We start from the raw sequence: 16,947 nt of genomic DNA, 5'->3' as shown, positions 1-16,947 counted from the left end.
TTACCTCAAAATATTTGTAGCCTTAACCCTTTGAGGGTCGGTCACGTACAAGTACGTCATTGCAGCCAGGGTCAGTCACGTACTTGTATGCCTAATTTCTAGTGCCTTCAAATCTGGTGGCAGAAAGCTGGCAGGCCTACATATGAAAGAATGGGTCTTTGTGGCCAGTGTGTGCAGTAAAAAAAAAAAATCCTGAAGCACACTGTACATAATGAGAAAAAAAAAAAAAAGACTGTTTTTGGTTAAAAACAGTGACTTTCTAGTGAATTTTCGTACAGTATTTATGGTTGTATTCTTGTTTCCTTGGCCTCATTTGATAGAATGGAAGATATATTACAGAATTAGAGATGATTTTGATTGGTTTCACGATGACAAGTACCTTGAAATTGAGCTCAAATTAGTGAAAATTATTGATTTTTGCCGATATTCAAGAGCAAACAAATCAAGCCATGCGTCCAATACATACCAGCTGGTGAGTCTAATATTCTTTCATAAGTGCGTTGATATCATTTATACAGGTTTTAAAATGGTGCAGTAGTATACATAACGAAACTTTCTATTTTCTGTGAGAATAAAAATTCAAAATGGAAAGAAAAAGTAATGTAAGAGGGGCCTAGAGATATGACTAATGAACAGATAAAATGTTACTTTAGTGCCATGAATGTCTGTCTTGTTTATTCTGAACCTTATTTTGAAATAGGCACCTTTTGAAATTTGTATGAAATTGCCCAAATTGCCAATTTCTGACCACTTTATTGGGTAGTTGAAATAGGTAAATAGGCAGATTCTTGTACTCAGTCAATAGAACAAATGGAGTTTTAGGGAAATAGCTATGATTTTAGCCAACTGCAACATTGGAATTGGCCGAAAATAGGGTCCAAAGTGGGCAAATTCGCCAACTTTGAGACTGCTAACTTCACAAGGGCATAATTCCGTAAGTTTTTCATCAAATTTCTTACTTTTGGTGTCCTTATGATCGGAAAAAGATTCTCTATCATTTCATTAGATTTTTTTTTTTCAAAATTTTTTCGACCCTGAGAACGAGTTTGGGAGAGGGCCTCTCGACCCTCAAAGGGTTAATGTAGGCAAAAGGCGAGTAGTATTTAGTCTAGGAAGTCAGGTGTAGTAGCCCTCCTGGCCACTCCACCCACACATACTCTACTACGATGCTTAAAGCTCCCTAGAGCAATAAAATGCATGTACAGTACACTCATTAATTACCTTGAAATATTTGTAGTCTTAATGTAGAGTGAGAGGTGAGTTTTGTTTGTAGGATTTCAGACTTCACAATGAGGCAGCCATTAATAACTTCACAGCAGCAGTGACAAACTTTGACTGGCACACTGAGCTAGAAATCTATATAGATATTGACGAATGTATTAATAATTTTCTAAAAAAGACCCAATACCTTTATAACAAGCACTGCCCCAAAAAAACTAAACAGATGACAGCTAAGAGACTGAACAGTCCCTGGCTAACACCCAGCATCCTCAAATCCATAAATACAAAGCACCTATACGAAAAACAGTACAGAATGGGTCACATAACCAGAGACCAAACAAAACGTTACTCGTCAATCCTAACCAGCCTGATAAGAAGGGCTAAAAAACTGTATTATGAGAACAGATTATCCAACTTACGAGGTGATATAAAAAAGACCTGGAAAACCCTATCAGCAATTCTTGGAACAAAAAAGATATCACGAAATAGCGAAATTGAATTAACAAAACCAGATGAACCCCAGCTCCCACCAACTGAAACAGCGAACGGACTCAATAATTTCTTCTCCACTATAAGAAAAAACCTTGCCAATAAAATTTTTCCCTCCTCAATTCTATGATTAACCTCATTCTTCATAAATCCATCCGCTGACACGTCAACTCCCAAGTATCTGAAAACATTCACTTCTTCCACACTCCTCCCCAATTTGATATCCAATTTTTCTTTATCTAAATCATTTGATACCCTCATCACCTTACTCTTTTCTGTGTTCACTTTCAACTTTGTACCTTTACATACACTCCCAAACTCATCTACTAACCTTTGCAATTTTTCTTTAGAATCTCCCATAAGCACAGTATCATCAGCAAAAAGTAACTGTGTCAATTCCCATTTTGTATTTGATTCCCCATAATTTAATCCCACCCACTTCTTTTACAACCCCATCTATAAATATATTAAACAATCATGGTGATATTACACATCCCTGTCTAAGACCTACTTTTACCGGGAAGTAGTATCCCTCTCTTCTACACACCCTAACCTGAGCCTCACTATCCTCATAAAAGCTCTTTACAGCATTTAGTAACTTACCACCTATTCCATATACTTGTAACATCTGCCACACTGCTCCCCTGTCCACTCTATCATATGCCTTTTCTAAATCCATAAATGCAATAAAAACTTCCCTGGCTTTATCTAAATACTGTTCACATATGCTTCAATGTAAACACTTGATCTACACATCCCCTACCCACTCTAAAATCTCCCTGCTCATCCGCAATCCTACATTCTGTCTTCTCTAATTCTTTCAATAATAACCCTACCGTACACTTTTCCTGGTATACTCAGTAAACTTTTTTTTTTTTTTTTATTATCACACTGGCCGATTCCCACCAAGGCAGGGTGGCCCGAAAAAGAAAAACTTTCACCATCATTCACTCCATCACTGTCTTGCCAGAAGGGTGCTCCACACTACAGTTCCCAAACTGCAACATTAACACCCCTCCTTCAGAGTGCAGGCACTGTACTTCCCATCTCCAGGACTCAAGTCCGGCCTGCCGGTTTCCCTGAATCCCTTCATAAATGTTACTTTGCTCACACTCCAACAGCACGTCAAGTATTAAAAACCATTTGTCTCCATTCACTCCTATCAAACACGCTCACGCATGCCTGCTGGAAGTCGAAGCCCCTCGCACACAAAACCTCCTTTACCCCCTCCCTCCAACCCTTCCTAGGCCGACCCCTACCCCGCCTTCCTTCCACTACAGACTGATACACTCTTGAAGTCATTCTGTTTCGCTCCATTCTCTCTACATGTCCGAACCACCTCAACAACCCCTCCTCAGCCCTCTGGACAACAGTTTTGGTAATCCCGCACCTCCTCCTAACTTCCAAACTACGAATTCTCTGCATTATATTCACACCACACATTGCCCTCAGACATGACATCTCCACTGCCTCCAGCCTTCTCCTCGCTGCAACATTCATCACCCACGCTTCACACCCATATAAGAGCGTTGGTAAAACTATACTCTCATACATTCCCCTCTTTGCCTCCAAGGACAAAGTTCTTTGTCTCCACAGACTCCTAAGTGCACCACTCACTCTTTTTGCCTCATCAATTCTATGATTCACCTCATCTTTCATAGACCCATCCGCTGACACGTCCACTCCCAAATATCTGAATACGTTCACCTCCTCCATACTCTCTCCCTCCAATCTGATATTCAATCTTTCATCACCTAATCTTTTTGTTATCCTCATAACCTTACTCTTTCCTGTATTCACCTTTAATTTTCTTCTTTTGCACACCCTACCAAATTCATCCACCAATCTCTGCAACTTCTCTTCAGAATCTCCCAAGAGCACAGTGTCATCAGCAAAGAGCAGCTGTGACAACTCCCACTTTGTGTGTGATTCTTTATCTTTTAACTCCACGCCTCTTGCCAAGACCCTCGCATTTACTTCTCTTACAACCCCATCTATAAATATATTAAACAACCACGGTGACATCACACATCCTTGTCTAAGGCCTACTTTTACTGGGAAAAAATTTCCCTCTTTCCTACATACTCTAACTTGAGCCTCACTATCCTCGTAAAAACTCTTCACTGCTTTCAGTAACCTACCTCCTACACCATACACTTGCAACATCTGCCACATTGCCCCCCTATCCACCCTGTCATACGCCTTTTCCAAATCCATAAATGCCACAAAGACCTCTTTAGCCTTATCTAAATACTGTTCACTTATATGTTTCACTGTAAACACCTGGTCCACACACCCCCTACCTTTCCTAAAGCCTCCTTGTTCATCTGCTATCCTATTCTCCGTCTTACTCTTAATTCTTTCAATTATAACTCTACCATACACTTTACCAGGTACACTCAACAGACTTATCCCCCTATAATTTTTGCACTCTCTTTTGTCCCCTTTGCCTTTATACAAAGGAACTATGCATGCTCTCTGCCAATCCCTAGGTACCTTACCCTCTTCCATACATTTATTAAATAATTGCACCAACCACTCCAAAACTATATCCCCACCTGCTTTTAACATTTCTATCTTTATCCCATCAATCCCGGCTGCCTTACCCCCTTTCATTTTACCTACTGCCTCACGAACTTCCCCCACACTCACAACTGGCTCTTCCTCACTCCTACAAGATGTTATTCCTCCTTGCCCTATACACGAAATCACAGCTTCCCTATCTTCATCAACATTTAACAATTCCTCAAAATATTCCCTCCATCTTCCCAATACCTCTAACTCTCCATTTAATAACTCTCCTCTCCTATTTTTAACTGACAAATCCATTTGTTCTCTAGGCTTTCTTAACTTGTTAATCTCACTCCAAAACTTTTTCTTATTTTCAACAAAATTTGTTGATAACATCTCACCCACTCTCTCATTTGCTCTCTTTTTACATTGCTTCACCACTCTCTTAACTTCTCTCTTTTTCTCCATATACTCTTCCCTCCTTGCATCACTTCTACTTTGTAAAAACTTCTCATATGCTAACTTTTTCTCCCTTACTACTCTCTTTACATCATCATTCCACCAATCGCTCCTCTTCCCTCCTGCACCCACTTTCCTGTAACCACAAACTTCTGCTGAACACTCTAACACTACATTTTTAAACCTACCCCATACCTCTTCGACCCCATTGCCTATGCTCTCATTAGCCCATCTATCCTCCAATAGCTGTTTATATCTTTATCAGTAAACTTATTCCTCTATAATTTTTATAATCTCTTTTGTCCCCCTTCCCTTTATATAAAAGGACTATACATGCTCTCTGCCAATCCCTAGGTACCTTCCCCTCTTTCATACATTTATTAAACAAAAATTCCAACCACTCCAACACTATATCCCCCCTGCTTTTAACATTTCTGTCATGATCCCGTCAGTTCCAGCTGCTTTACTCCCTTTCATTCTACGTAATGCTCCACGCACCTCCCCCACACTCGCATCCTGCTCTTCTTCACTCCTACAAGATGGTATACATCTCATATTTATGTTAACTTATTCTACTGTGGGGTGTATTTAGATGCATTAAGCAAAATGTCTATTAACGTTTTATACGATATTTAATGCACCTCAGAGTGATTATTATTGTGTTGTTGTTATTAATATGGCATCTTCAAGACTAATAAGACAGTAATTTTAATGTGTACCTGCATGCCAGCACAGTGTATAAGTTTACTTAGGTACAGGTACACACATGTATAATTATCGCTTACAATAATAATGTAGGTATGTAGTCTGCCTGGGCTACATAGCTACACCTACCCACATAGCTACACGATATTTAATGTGACCCAGAGCCATATTATTACCATTGACATCCTCTTCAAGGGGGGCTCCTTGGCGTGGTGAAGAGGCTCTTGGTCTGAGGAATTAGACCTGTCGGTCTCCTTCCTCAGACCGAACCTAATTACCCCCCAATCCCCCGTTTCCTATCCCATCCTTCCCTTTTTCCTTTCCTCCTCCTCCTCCCCACCCCTCCCTTTTGCCCCTCCTTCTTGGCCTTTTGAATTTTTTTTTTCTTCCCCACAGGCACGCTAGTTCCTAGGTTGGGGAAAGGGTACTGGGGTCCATCCCATTCCGTTGAGGTTCTTGGCGGTGGCGTAGTTTGCCGTGGAATCTGGATTGCCTGGGGATGTCCCGATCCCTCTCTGGTATCCCGGAGGGTGGCTTTGGGTGTCTCTCGGGCGACGGGTGTATCTCTGGAAGCCGCCTTTCGGATTCCAGGAGTGGTGGCCGAAGGAGGTATGCTTTGTGGCGGATTTCCGGCTGCCCTCTCTCTTGTCCACCGAGGTAGCTCGGCAGATGTGAGGCTGCTATCCCGGATTGCCGGTTTACTGGCATGATGGGTAGGGTATGGCACGGGTTCCATGCTGCATCTGCGCTACTTGCGGTGCTGAGGTCCTCTTGGGCGCGGAGAGAGATTTCTGGCCCTTTCATTCCTCCTAGGAACTATCCCTCCCCGGTCCCCCCTTTTTTTATTCTTTTTTTATTTTTATTTTCTTTTCTTTCTTTTTTTTTCTTAAAAACAAAAAGAAAGAAGTAACCTAACCATGGCAGCCCCAGTCCATGAACCTGGTACCCCCGGGCCCCTTCTTGATACCGCACCCCTTCTTGATACCGCACCCCTTCTTGATACCGCACCCCGTTCTGACCCCACCTCGTCTTTGGACCACTCTTCGGACACTCCTCATGCCTGTGTACCTCTTGCCAGTGCTGTTTCCTCACCCGCTTCAGGCACTGAGACCTCGACTGACCCCTTCAATTTATCTGACCTTCGCTCTCCTCTGACTAGGCTTCCGGCCTCTCCCTCTACGGTGCGGCAATTTTCGAATCGCCGGCCCGTTCCACGTCGGCCCAACTCTGGTCCCACGCCTAAACGCCAACGACAATTACCTGCTGATGATACTTCTCCACCTTCTCATTCTTCTCAGAAAAGATCGACATGTCCTTCACTACCTTTCCACGCTCAGTTTCAGACTGCACTATGGACCACATTCTTCACTTTACGACCGACTTCCTCTACTGCCTATCTTTCTGACCACAGTATTGGCAAGGCACTCCTACACCATGTTGGTAAAGATATTTCTTTTCATGCTCTTAAGAGCAGTACGCGCATCATCACCGTACAGAATGCTACCCAGGCTCATGAGCTTTCTCATCTTTCCCATATCGATACTGTTCCTGTCACTATTGAAAGACATCATTCCCTCAATTCTTGTAGTGGTACCATCATTCTGCCCCATACCATAGTTCAACAAAATTTCCAGACATGTGGCACTGACATTCTTGAACAGCTGGAACTCCAAGTTCTCCCAATCCTCAAGGTAGACACTTATGTTCTTCCTGCCCGCGGGCGGAGACGATACCCTAGCAATGTGGCTCGTTTAACTTTTGACAGCCGTGAACTCCCATCCTCAGTTTATGTAGCAGGACATAGGTTACAAGTTCGAAAGGTGATCCCTACACCGCAACAGTGTAGAAATTGCTGGCGATTTGGCCATCCAGCAAAATATTGCAGGTCTATCGCCAAATGCCCGGTCTGTGGTGCCGATGACCATTCTAATATGTCTTGCAATCGACCTCCCTCTTGCCTTAATTGTCATGAGGCTCACCCTTCGTACTCTCGCCGTTGTCAAGTCTACTTAAACGAGCGGGAAATCCGTTACCTCAAAGAGGCAGAAGGTCCCCCTTATGCCATGGCAGTTTCTCATCTCCGCCTCCAAGGGAGACTACCTCGTGTTTCTTATTCCCGTGTTTCAAAACATCCCCCCACTTCTGGGATCCCATCTTCTGCAACCACCTCTGTGGTTACCTCTCCCATAGTCACTCCTGTATCTAATTATTTTGCTGTCCTAGGCTCAGACGTCCCTACTTCAGTGCCTCAGTCTGATCTTGCTTCTTCGTGTTCTCCCTCACAAGCGACGAGATCTCGTATGACACCTCCTCCTAATCGTCCCTCTACTTCTCAAAAGTCAAAAAAAGATCTGTTAACACCTCCTACCCATCTTCCACCTCATTTTACCTTCCCTGTCTCTGTACCTGGTTTTTCCCCTCTCACTGGCTCTGTTACAAGTGTAGAGGTTCACCCTCCTCCTCATACTGTACCTTCCTCCCCTGTTCCCTCCCAAGTTTCTTCCTCTTCTGCCACCTCCCAGGTTTCTGCCTCTTCTGTCCCCCTCCATGCTTCTCCAGTTCCCTCCACCCTTTTGCCCCCCCCCCTACCTTGGTACAGTCCATTACAGTTCCAATCTTTACTCATCCTCCCCCTACCATTTCCAATATTGTCTCCCATACGACGTCTCTGAATTCTGAAACACTTCAAGCAATCTCTGAATATATTGCAGAGACCAAACCATCAATGGACACTGATCCACCCTCCATTCCTTCTCTCTCCTCCGCTCCATCTGTACAACTCCTTTCTTCACAGTGCACCATTCCTTCGCTGCTTGAACGTTTTCCCCTGCCTCCGCATGTGGACTTTTCTAACCCCTCTAGTCCGTAGGAACCCTTACCTGCGGATTTCAGGTATCTTTATCATTGCCAATCATGGCCTATTTACAGTGGAATATACGTGGCCTCGGGTAATCGGGGTGAGCTTCAGATGTTACTCTCCCAGTTTTCCCCTGTTGGTGTTTGCTTACAGGAACCAAAATTACACTCTGCTGTTATCTCTCCCATCTCAGGCTATAATTTATTGTGTTCTTCAGATCCTTTTCCTGATGGGACCTTTAATGAAAGTGCCCTTCTTCTACGCACTGATATTCCGTACCATCAGCTATTTGTTCATACTTCACTGCATTACACAGCAGCCCGTATCCACTTGCATAGGTGGTATACTCTCTGTTCTTTATATCTCTCTCCTTCTCGGGCATTATCTATTCCGGATATTGCCTTTCTTGTTTCGTCATTACCGCCACCGATTCTGTTACTTGGCGATTTTAATTCCCACCATTTCCTCTAGGGGGGTCTCACTGTGATTCCCGTGGCATTCAGTTAGAGGCTTTTCTTGCCACCCACCCCCTCCATGTTTTAAATACAGGTACTCGCACCCATTTTGATCCTCGGACTCACATTCTTGCATCGATCTCTGTCTGCTCTTCCTCCGCCGCATTAGACTTCACTTGGTCTGTTCTCCCGGACTTGCATGACAGCGATCATTTCCCAATCATTTTTACTTCCCCTTCATATTCACCACCTCTTCGCATCCCACGCTGGCAATTTGATAAGGCAAATTATAACCTTTACTCTCACCTAACTGTTTTTAGAGAGGTTCCTTCTTCGTCCTCCATCGATGAGCTTTTACACCTCTTCTCGTCCTCCATTTTAACCGCAGCTTCTAATTGTATACCCCAAACTTTGGGCAGGCATTCTCAGAAATGCGTGCCTTGGTGGTCTCCTGCTTGTGCTCGTGCAGTACGTTAGAAACGCGCTGCATGGGGCAGGTACCGGTACAATAGAACCACAGAGAGACTTCTTGATTTTAAGCAGAAGCGTGCGATCGCTCACCGTGTCATCCGTGACGCTAAACGCACTTGCTGGCGAGATTGTCTTCATCATCACCTCTGCTTCCTCTATGAGTGCAGTATGGAAAAAAGTACAAGAACTGAGTGGTAAATATTCTCCTGACCCTGCTCCTGTTCTGCGGGTTGATGGTGTTGATATAGCAAACCCAGTAGATGTTGCCAATGAAATTGGCAATCATCTGGTCCGTATTTCTCAGGGACTCCATCTATGCCCCTCATTTCTTTCCTCAAAGTCTGCCAGAGAGTTAGCACCCTTGGACTTTTCTTCTCTCAGAGAAGAACAGTTTAATGTGCCTTTTACACTTCAAGAACTGGAGGCAACACTTGCAGCTTGCAGATCATCGGCAGCTGGGCCCGACGACATTCATATTCGTATGCTACAACATTGACATTAGTCACCCCTTGCAGTCCTGTTACGCCTTTACAATCTTATTTGGTCACAAGGAGTTCTTCCACAGCTGTGGAAATCCGCCATTGTTCTCCCTTTCCGCAAACCAGGCACTACAGGACATGAAGCCTCCCACTATCATCCCATTGCTCTTACTAGTGCAGTTTGCAAAGTGATGGAACGCCTAGTAAATAGGCATTTAGTGTGGTATTTAGAGACACACAACAGTCTCTCCACTCATCAATATGGCTTTCGTAAGGGACGTTCTACCATAGACCCCTTACTACGCTTGGATACGTATGTTCGTAATGCCTTTGTGAATAACCACTCAGTTATTGCCATATTTTTTGACCTTGAGAAGGCATATGACACAACTTGGAGGTATAATATTTTAGCCCAAGCCCACTCCTTAGGCCTTCGAGGCAATCTACCATCCTTCCTTAAGAACTTTTTAACTGACAGGCATTTCCGTGTTCGGGTTAATAATGTGCTCTCCCCGGACTTTATCCAAGCTGAAGGTGTCCCCCAGGGATGTGTTCTGAGCACAACACTTATTCTCCTTGCTATTAATGATTTGGCCTCTAGTCTTCCATCAAATATTTGGTCATCACTCTATGTTGATGACTTCACTATTGCCTGTGCAGGTGCTGACTGTCACCTCATTACAGTTTCTCTCCAGCATGCAGTCGACCGTGTTTCCAATTGGGCCACCACACATGGGTTTAAATTTTCCAGCACTAAAACCCACCAAATTACTTTCACTAGACGCTCTGTCATCTCCGACCATCCTTTGTACCTCTATGGCTCCCGTATCCCTGAACGTGATACAGTCAAGTTTCTGGGCCTCCTCTTTGACCGTAGGTTATCCTGGAAACCTCATATTACCTCTCTAAAGGCAACTTGTCACAGCCGGCTGAACCTTCTTAAAACCCTTGCTCATCTTTCATGGGGAGCTGATCGTCGAACCTTCCTTCGCCTACATTCCACCCTCATTTTATCGAAACTTGATTATGGTGACCAGATCTATTCAGCGGCATCTCCTGCTACTCTCTCTAGCCGTAACCCCATTCATCACCAAGGATTACGTTTATGCCTTGGTGCTTTTCGCTCTTCCCCTGTCGAGAGCCTCTATGCAGAAGCGAACGTTTCATCCTTATCCGATCGCCGTGATGCCCATTGCCTTCGCTGCTATGTACGCTCTCATGATCTCCGCACTCCTTCCATTTATAGAATGGTCACTGATATTAATAGACATTCTTTATTTGTTCACCGCCCCTGTTTACTCTGTCCCTTCTCTCTTCGCCTTCATTCGCTCTTGTCTTCTCTTCAATTACCACCTTTCTATGTTCATGTAGCATCTCACTTTTCCCTACCCCCCTGGGAAGTTCCAGCTGTTCGAGTCTGTTCTTTCTCTCTCCCTTGCTTGAAAGCCCAACTGTCTACGGTCGCTTCCCGCTCTCTTTTTCTTGACCACTTTCACTCATTCTCATGCCATTGCTGTGTACACAGATGGCTCTAAGTCTTCTGACGGCGTAGGAGTCGCAGCAGTGTTTCTGGACAGCGTCGTACGAGGGCATTTACTATCTTCGGCTAGTATTTTTACTGCTGAATTGTATGCCATCCTTGCAGCACTTATCCGTATTGCATCTATGCCTGTGTCATCATTTGTGGTTGTCTCAGACTCCCTTAGTGCTTTACAGGCTATACAGAAATTTGATACACCTCATCCCTTAGTCCTCCGTATCCAACTTTGGCTACGCCACATCTTTACCAAGCATAAAGATAGTTTTTTGTTGGGTCCCTGGTCATGTTGACGTACAGGGCAATGAACAGGCAGACACTGCTGCGCGGTCAGCAGTACATGACCTACCAGTTTCATATAGAGGTATTCCATTTACGGACTATTTTGCTGCAATATCTTCCCACCTTCACACCCGTTGGCAACAACGTTGGTCTACTATGCTCGGCAACAAACTTCAATCTATTAAACCGAGTATAGGTTACTGGCCGTCTTCTTATCACCAGTGTCGAGGTTGGGAGACTACTCTCTCCCGTCTTCGCATTGGCCATACTCGTCTTACTCATGGATATCTCATGGAGAGGCGCCTTGCTCCTCTCTGTGAGAATTGCCAAGCTCCATTATCAGTCAGCCACATTCTGTTGGACTGCCCACTTTATCAACGAGCACGCAGAATGTACCTCCGTCGTCGTCTTCGCTCCGCTGCTCTCTCTTTACCTTCCCTTCTCGCTGATGAACCCACCTTTCATCCGGACACTCTCATTGACTTTTTGACAACAATTAACTGACTTCACAAATTCTGATACCTTCAGCCCTTTCTTCTTCAATCTCTTGCTACCCTCTACCCCCGTACTGTCCCCTGCCCCGCTGTTTTCTGTAACCTACTGATCATCCCTCCTCCCTTCTGCCATCCAATACCCTCGCTTCCTTCCCTACCCTGCAGTGCTGTATAGCCCTTGTGGCTTAGCGCTTCTTTTTTATTATAATAATTACTATTGACATACAATGTTTGCCGAGTTTAACCATTTCTATCAACTATCTTTAGATGCCATCATAAGCAAAGGGAGAAGTAATGAATACTTCATGCCGAGAATTGTAAACAAAAGCGTAATGCATTTAGGGGAGAGACGTAATGTTTTCTCTCTGCCTGGCTACCACACCTCCATGGTATACAAACATAAAATGTTTATATGCTATGTAACGTGTTTCTTATATAATTTTGAAGAAAGTATCATAGATGGATTAATGAAAATGCCTATATTAACATAAAATAAGTCATTTAATGTGCCTAAGAGTGATTAATATTACATAATAAAGAAATGTGCTCACGGAGAATGTAAAACCGGGTGGTGGGTGGCACACAGCATTTGAGACTACTCAGCATATAGAAAGTTTTGGTTGTAATTTGAAATCGCCATATTAGCGGAATGCTGTAAGGCTAAACGCCATAAAGTGGGGCCCTACTGTATAAATAAGGCCGAACTGCTTGCTTCAGAGCATGCTTTACAGCAGTGCTTTGAGACAAGTTGTGGTCCTTTTCATTGAACAAGTATGCATGTTTGCAATCTGTATTCAGTGATGCACGTATCTCTTGCAGTGTCAGCATGGGTCATTCAGACTCGGTTTCTAAATCATTTTCTGTTCTCCGCAGCTGGGAATTTAATTCCAGTGACATTTCCTCTACAGTTGGTTCCTCATGACCATCTAGGACTTCACTGATATCATCTGGCAGCATATCATCAAATCCCTGATGTCATGTGGCTGCAAATCAAATCCCTCACCTGGCACTCTCCTTGCTAGATCCACAGTTTCCTAAACTTGGCTTTCCACTGAAGGAAAATCTGTAAAATCATTCTCTATACTAGGCCATATATTTCTCCAACAAGAATTTATTGTTGATTTTGGTACATGATCCCATGCTTTTTTGACATGGAGTACATCTATAATGTTAAATTTGTACCAAAACTCTGGTGCTCCACTGTCTCATTAATTGTTGTTGCTGGTTTCTGCACCACATTACCTGTAGTGGCACTTTAAATGTTTTGATAAATCCTGGATCTGGTAGTTGTATTAATAATGTATTAGGTTGTAAAAAGAAAATCTTGACAGAGTTCCACATCTTCCAGGAGTTGAGGATGACTATGACAATTATCAGGGATGAAGGAATCCTTAAATGTAAAATTTTTTTGGGGCAGTTACATCCTCACTTCAGGAACAGTGATGCTTTATTGTGTATATTGACTGAGTAACCCAAATAACTAAAGATTATGATTGAGTCTTTAAAGCATTCTTTTGTATTTCAGTACTGCAAGGAAAGAAGCTCCAGTTACCAGCCTAGAACAACGACTGCAAGTTTTTCCTGGTGCTGCCTCACCCTTGTAATAAAGCAGCTGGCAACATAGTGCTTTATCATTCATTTTTTTTTTTGGGGTGACCTAATTGCTCTTTAATTTATATGGAACTTGCATAATTCTTTGAAAGAATCAATTTCTAATGTATAAAGTTGAACAAGAAGAGCCACTTGGTGTGTGTTAACACTCCCATAAAATTAAGACTGTATTTGAATGAGAATGTTGGAGTTGTAATTTTTTTTTTTTTTTTTATACCTGTAAAGAAACAGTCATTTTTATTTTTGGTTATAAAAGATTTAAAATATAACCACAAGTGTTTAAACAGATTCCATGAAACATATGAGCACTGTCACTAAATCAAAATATCTTGTGTGTTAGCATAGTTCAACTGGTTGGTTTGTAATTTTGGTTGTGTTTTATATATTTTTTTTCATTTATATTTAAAGTACAGTGATTTTTTATAATTTAACCCTTGGGTTTAGTACTTGCTTTGATTATAATATTTAATATTAATGCACAAGCTGGAATGAGGGGGATTTTGATGTGATGCATATGTAGTTAGCAAGAGCAAATGGTGCTCATGCATTAATAGCACATAAAGTTGTACAAAAAAAAAAATCACCTTAAAAAGAACTTTACTCAGTTGAACATTGAATACACTTAAACTGACATTGATGAAGTGCTACTTGATGGGGAAGCTCGCACAAGAGTAACATGTTGGAAATGATACTACTATTTTGTTTCAGTGAATACCAGTGAAAACCAAATTGTTAATATTACTAGCCTGAAAATATTTGTTTTGTAAATTTACATCTTAGAATCATAAGCACCGTTTCTTCAATGACCAGGTATATGTATGTCAGGTTTAAAATTCAAACAGTGTAGGATTAGAATGCATTAGCATACAATTTCCTAAACCTATGTAATTTTTTTTTTTTGTATTGTAAGTTTATTTCAAATCTTCATCTTTCATATTTTGAGTGAATGTGGCATTAGACAGTTACAGTTTGTAATAAGATGTTTAGCTTAATTCAGAATGCTCTGAGAGAAGTGATCGCATATACTGTAACACCATATTTGAAGTGCTGCATTTAGACTATGCACATCTTGTTACAAATCAGTAATTAAGACTTAAGTTGATTTTGTTAAAGAACATTTGCACATTGAGGCAGATTGATGTCCTGTTTTTGAGGGCATAGAAGACTTCCAGTATGCACTTTTCAAATTTAATATATGCCTTTTATTTAGTTAGCTTTTATGATAGGCAGTGGACATAGCAATTTATTGTACTGTATAAATACCCCTTTATACTTTTGTTTTGGTACTCGGTGACGTCAGGAGAACATTGTGAAGATGGAAAATATTTTGTATTTTGCAATCTGTATCTTTTCATTTAGCAGTTAAAATGAAAATTAATTTTTATTGCACATCCTCAAACATTGAATTCACCCAATGTGTCATTACTGTACATTGAATTTGATATATTTTTTTATGCAGTGGCACATGGCTGAACCAGACATGTTGGATCCAAAAACTTTCAAATATGTAAATTTCAGTTGTCCTGAAAAATTAGTGTACATACAAGATATACTTTCTGAAAAATAAATTTAAAATAAAATAATTGTTCTTACCACTCACTAAAGTATGTGTTCTTCCAAATTTTTAAGTACAGCTATTAATAGGTGTGTAAGAACATTTAAGCATCCAAGGTAAAAGGCTGGGTTTAGTGCTTTGTGGTGAATATCACTAATAGATTACAAGACAATCTGGGAACTGCGTAATTACAGCATAATGTACGTTAGTAATTACTGATCAGAAAAGTGTAGCAGAAGCTGTCACCTTGCTATATAGTTAATCAAATAATTTATATTTTTTCTTCTATTTTCATATAGGTGTAGATTTAAGTATCATGAGGGGTACAAATATCGAACTGTATATTCATTATGTAATTGCTCATCCTAGCAAAATAATTCTAATTATTAGATATGCAGTGTAGTAGCATCAGTGTTATTTACCTCAGTCATGGGGTATCATCCAAGATTTTGGTTCATTCCATTTGCATTTCTTATCCTTGCCTGCTTTGTCTTGCTCACACTATTCTTGGTATATTTAGAAGTAGCATTTATGCAGCTCATTCATGGCTACATCTTTATTTTTAAATATAACAGTGACTTGCTGCATTGATCATCCTTATAATGCTATGTTCCCACACCACTTGACTTTGCCTCACAACGTTTACACTTCATTCTCTTTTTTTATTAGTCATCAGCATTCAGACCAGGTGTAAAATTAAGAATCTTGATAATTATGAAATATATGATGAACTAATGCCTGTCTATACTTCAAGTGCAGTGTTGCACCTTTGAACTTTCCTTGCTGATACTCCCCACAAAGTGGTATGTGAACCAAAAGCCTACAGATTCAGAACTGGAGAAAGTCTTGAAAAACCCAACTATTTGGAAGTTAGGGTGTCGGTTTAGTGGTGTTTCATTGTATTTCCTTTTACAACAGTATTATCCCCTGGTAAATTCCATTGGTTTCCAGTCCTATACTAAAGGTAAATGACTTGGAGTAATTTTTTTAAGAAACAGTCTCCTGAAAGTCATTGTGGTCAATAAAGTTTGTATAATAAGGTAAATCCATTAATATCCTGTAATGTTTTCTTCTAGATTGTGAATGGACAGTGTGAAGCAAGTACAAACCTTGTTTGCATGTTAAATGGTTTGATTAATAACCTACCAAATTAGTGGTAGAAGTACTTTAGGTGTTAGGCATAGGCTTGAAATGATGCAGCAAGGAGGCTGAAGGCAGTGAAGATGTCATGTTTGAGAACAGTGTGGTGTGAATTTGCAAAGAATTCAGTGTGTTGACAGAAAATGGTTTGGGATTACCAAGAGCATTAAGTGTTTCTTTGAGAGAGAGGGGGGGGGGGAGGGCTCCTTGCTGAGCCGAAGAGGCTATTGGTGTCAGGAATTGGACCCTTTGGTCTTCCTTTATCCAAAGCCAATTACACACCAATCCTCCCCTTCCCTGTCCCATTCTTCCCATCTCTAATTTCCCATTCCTCCTTTACCCATCCCTCTTTTCCTTTCCTGCTCCTCTTCAAGAGGGGCTCCTTGTGGTGAAGAGGTTCTTGGTCTGAGGAATTGGACCTTTTGGTCTACTTCCCCCAACTGAACCTAATTACCCACCATTCCTCCCATCCCTACCCCACCCTCCCCATACCCCCCCTTTTTTTCCCTTTCCTCCCCTCTCCCCACCCTCCCTTTGTTTCCTATCCCATTTGTAGCCTCTGGGGGTCCTTCCCTCTGGCACTACAGGTTTTAGGTAGGGGGTGATGTGCCGGGATTCATCCCACTCCATGAAGTCCCTTGGGGTGGTGTGGTTTGCCATGGAATCTGAATTGTCTGAAGG

The 16,947-nt window shown here is 41.8% G+C and overlaps 1 protein-coding gene across 2 annotated transcripts in view; it reads left to right on the top strand.

Moving 5' to 3' along the window:
* KdelR (ER lumen protein-retaining receptor) overlaps positions 1-16,165 on the top strand; it is a 140,198-nt gene extending 124,033 nt beyond the window's left edge. For both annotated transcript variants that reach the window (XR_011392395.1, XM_070088539.1), the window contains one exon: positions 13,486-16,165. Coding sequence is in view for 1 of the 2 variants with exons in the window: in XM_070088539.1 (XP_069944640.1) it covers positions 13,486-13,520 (35 nt within the window). In the remaining variant the exon portion in view is untranslated. The remainder of the gene's footprint in view (positions 1-13,485) is intronic.
* Positions 16,166-16,947: the final 782 nt, after the last annotated feature.

The sequence above is a fragment of the Cherax quadricarinatus genome, chromosome 2 (assembly GCF_038502225.1).
Source record: "Cherax quadricarinatus isolate ZL_2023a chromosome 2, ASM3850222v1, whole genome shotgun sequence".
NCBI lineage: Eukaryota > Metazoa > Arthropoda > Malacostraca > Decapoda > Parastacidae > Cherax > Cherax quadricarinatus.
The sequence above is the reverse complement of the archived record's forward strand: the minus strand, read 5'-3'. Positions and strand labels throughout refer to the sequence as shown.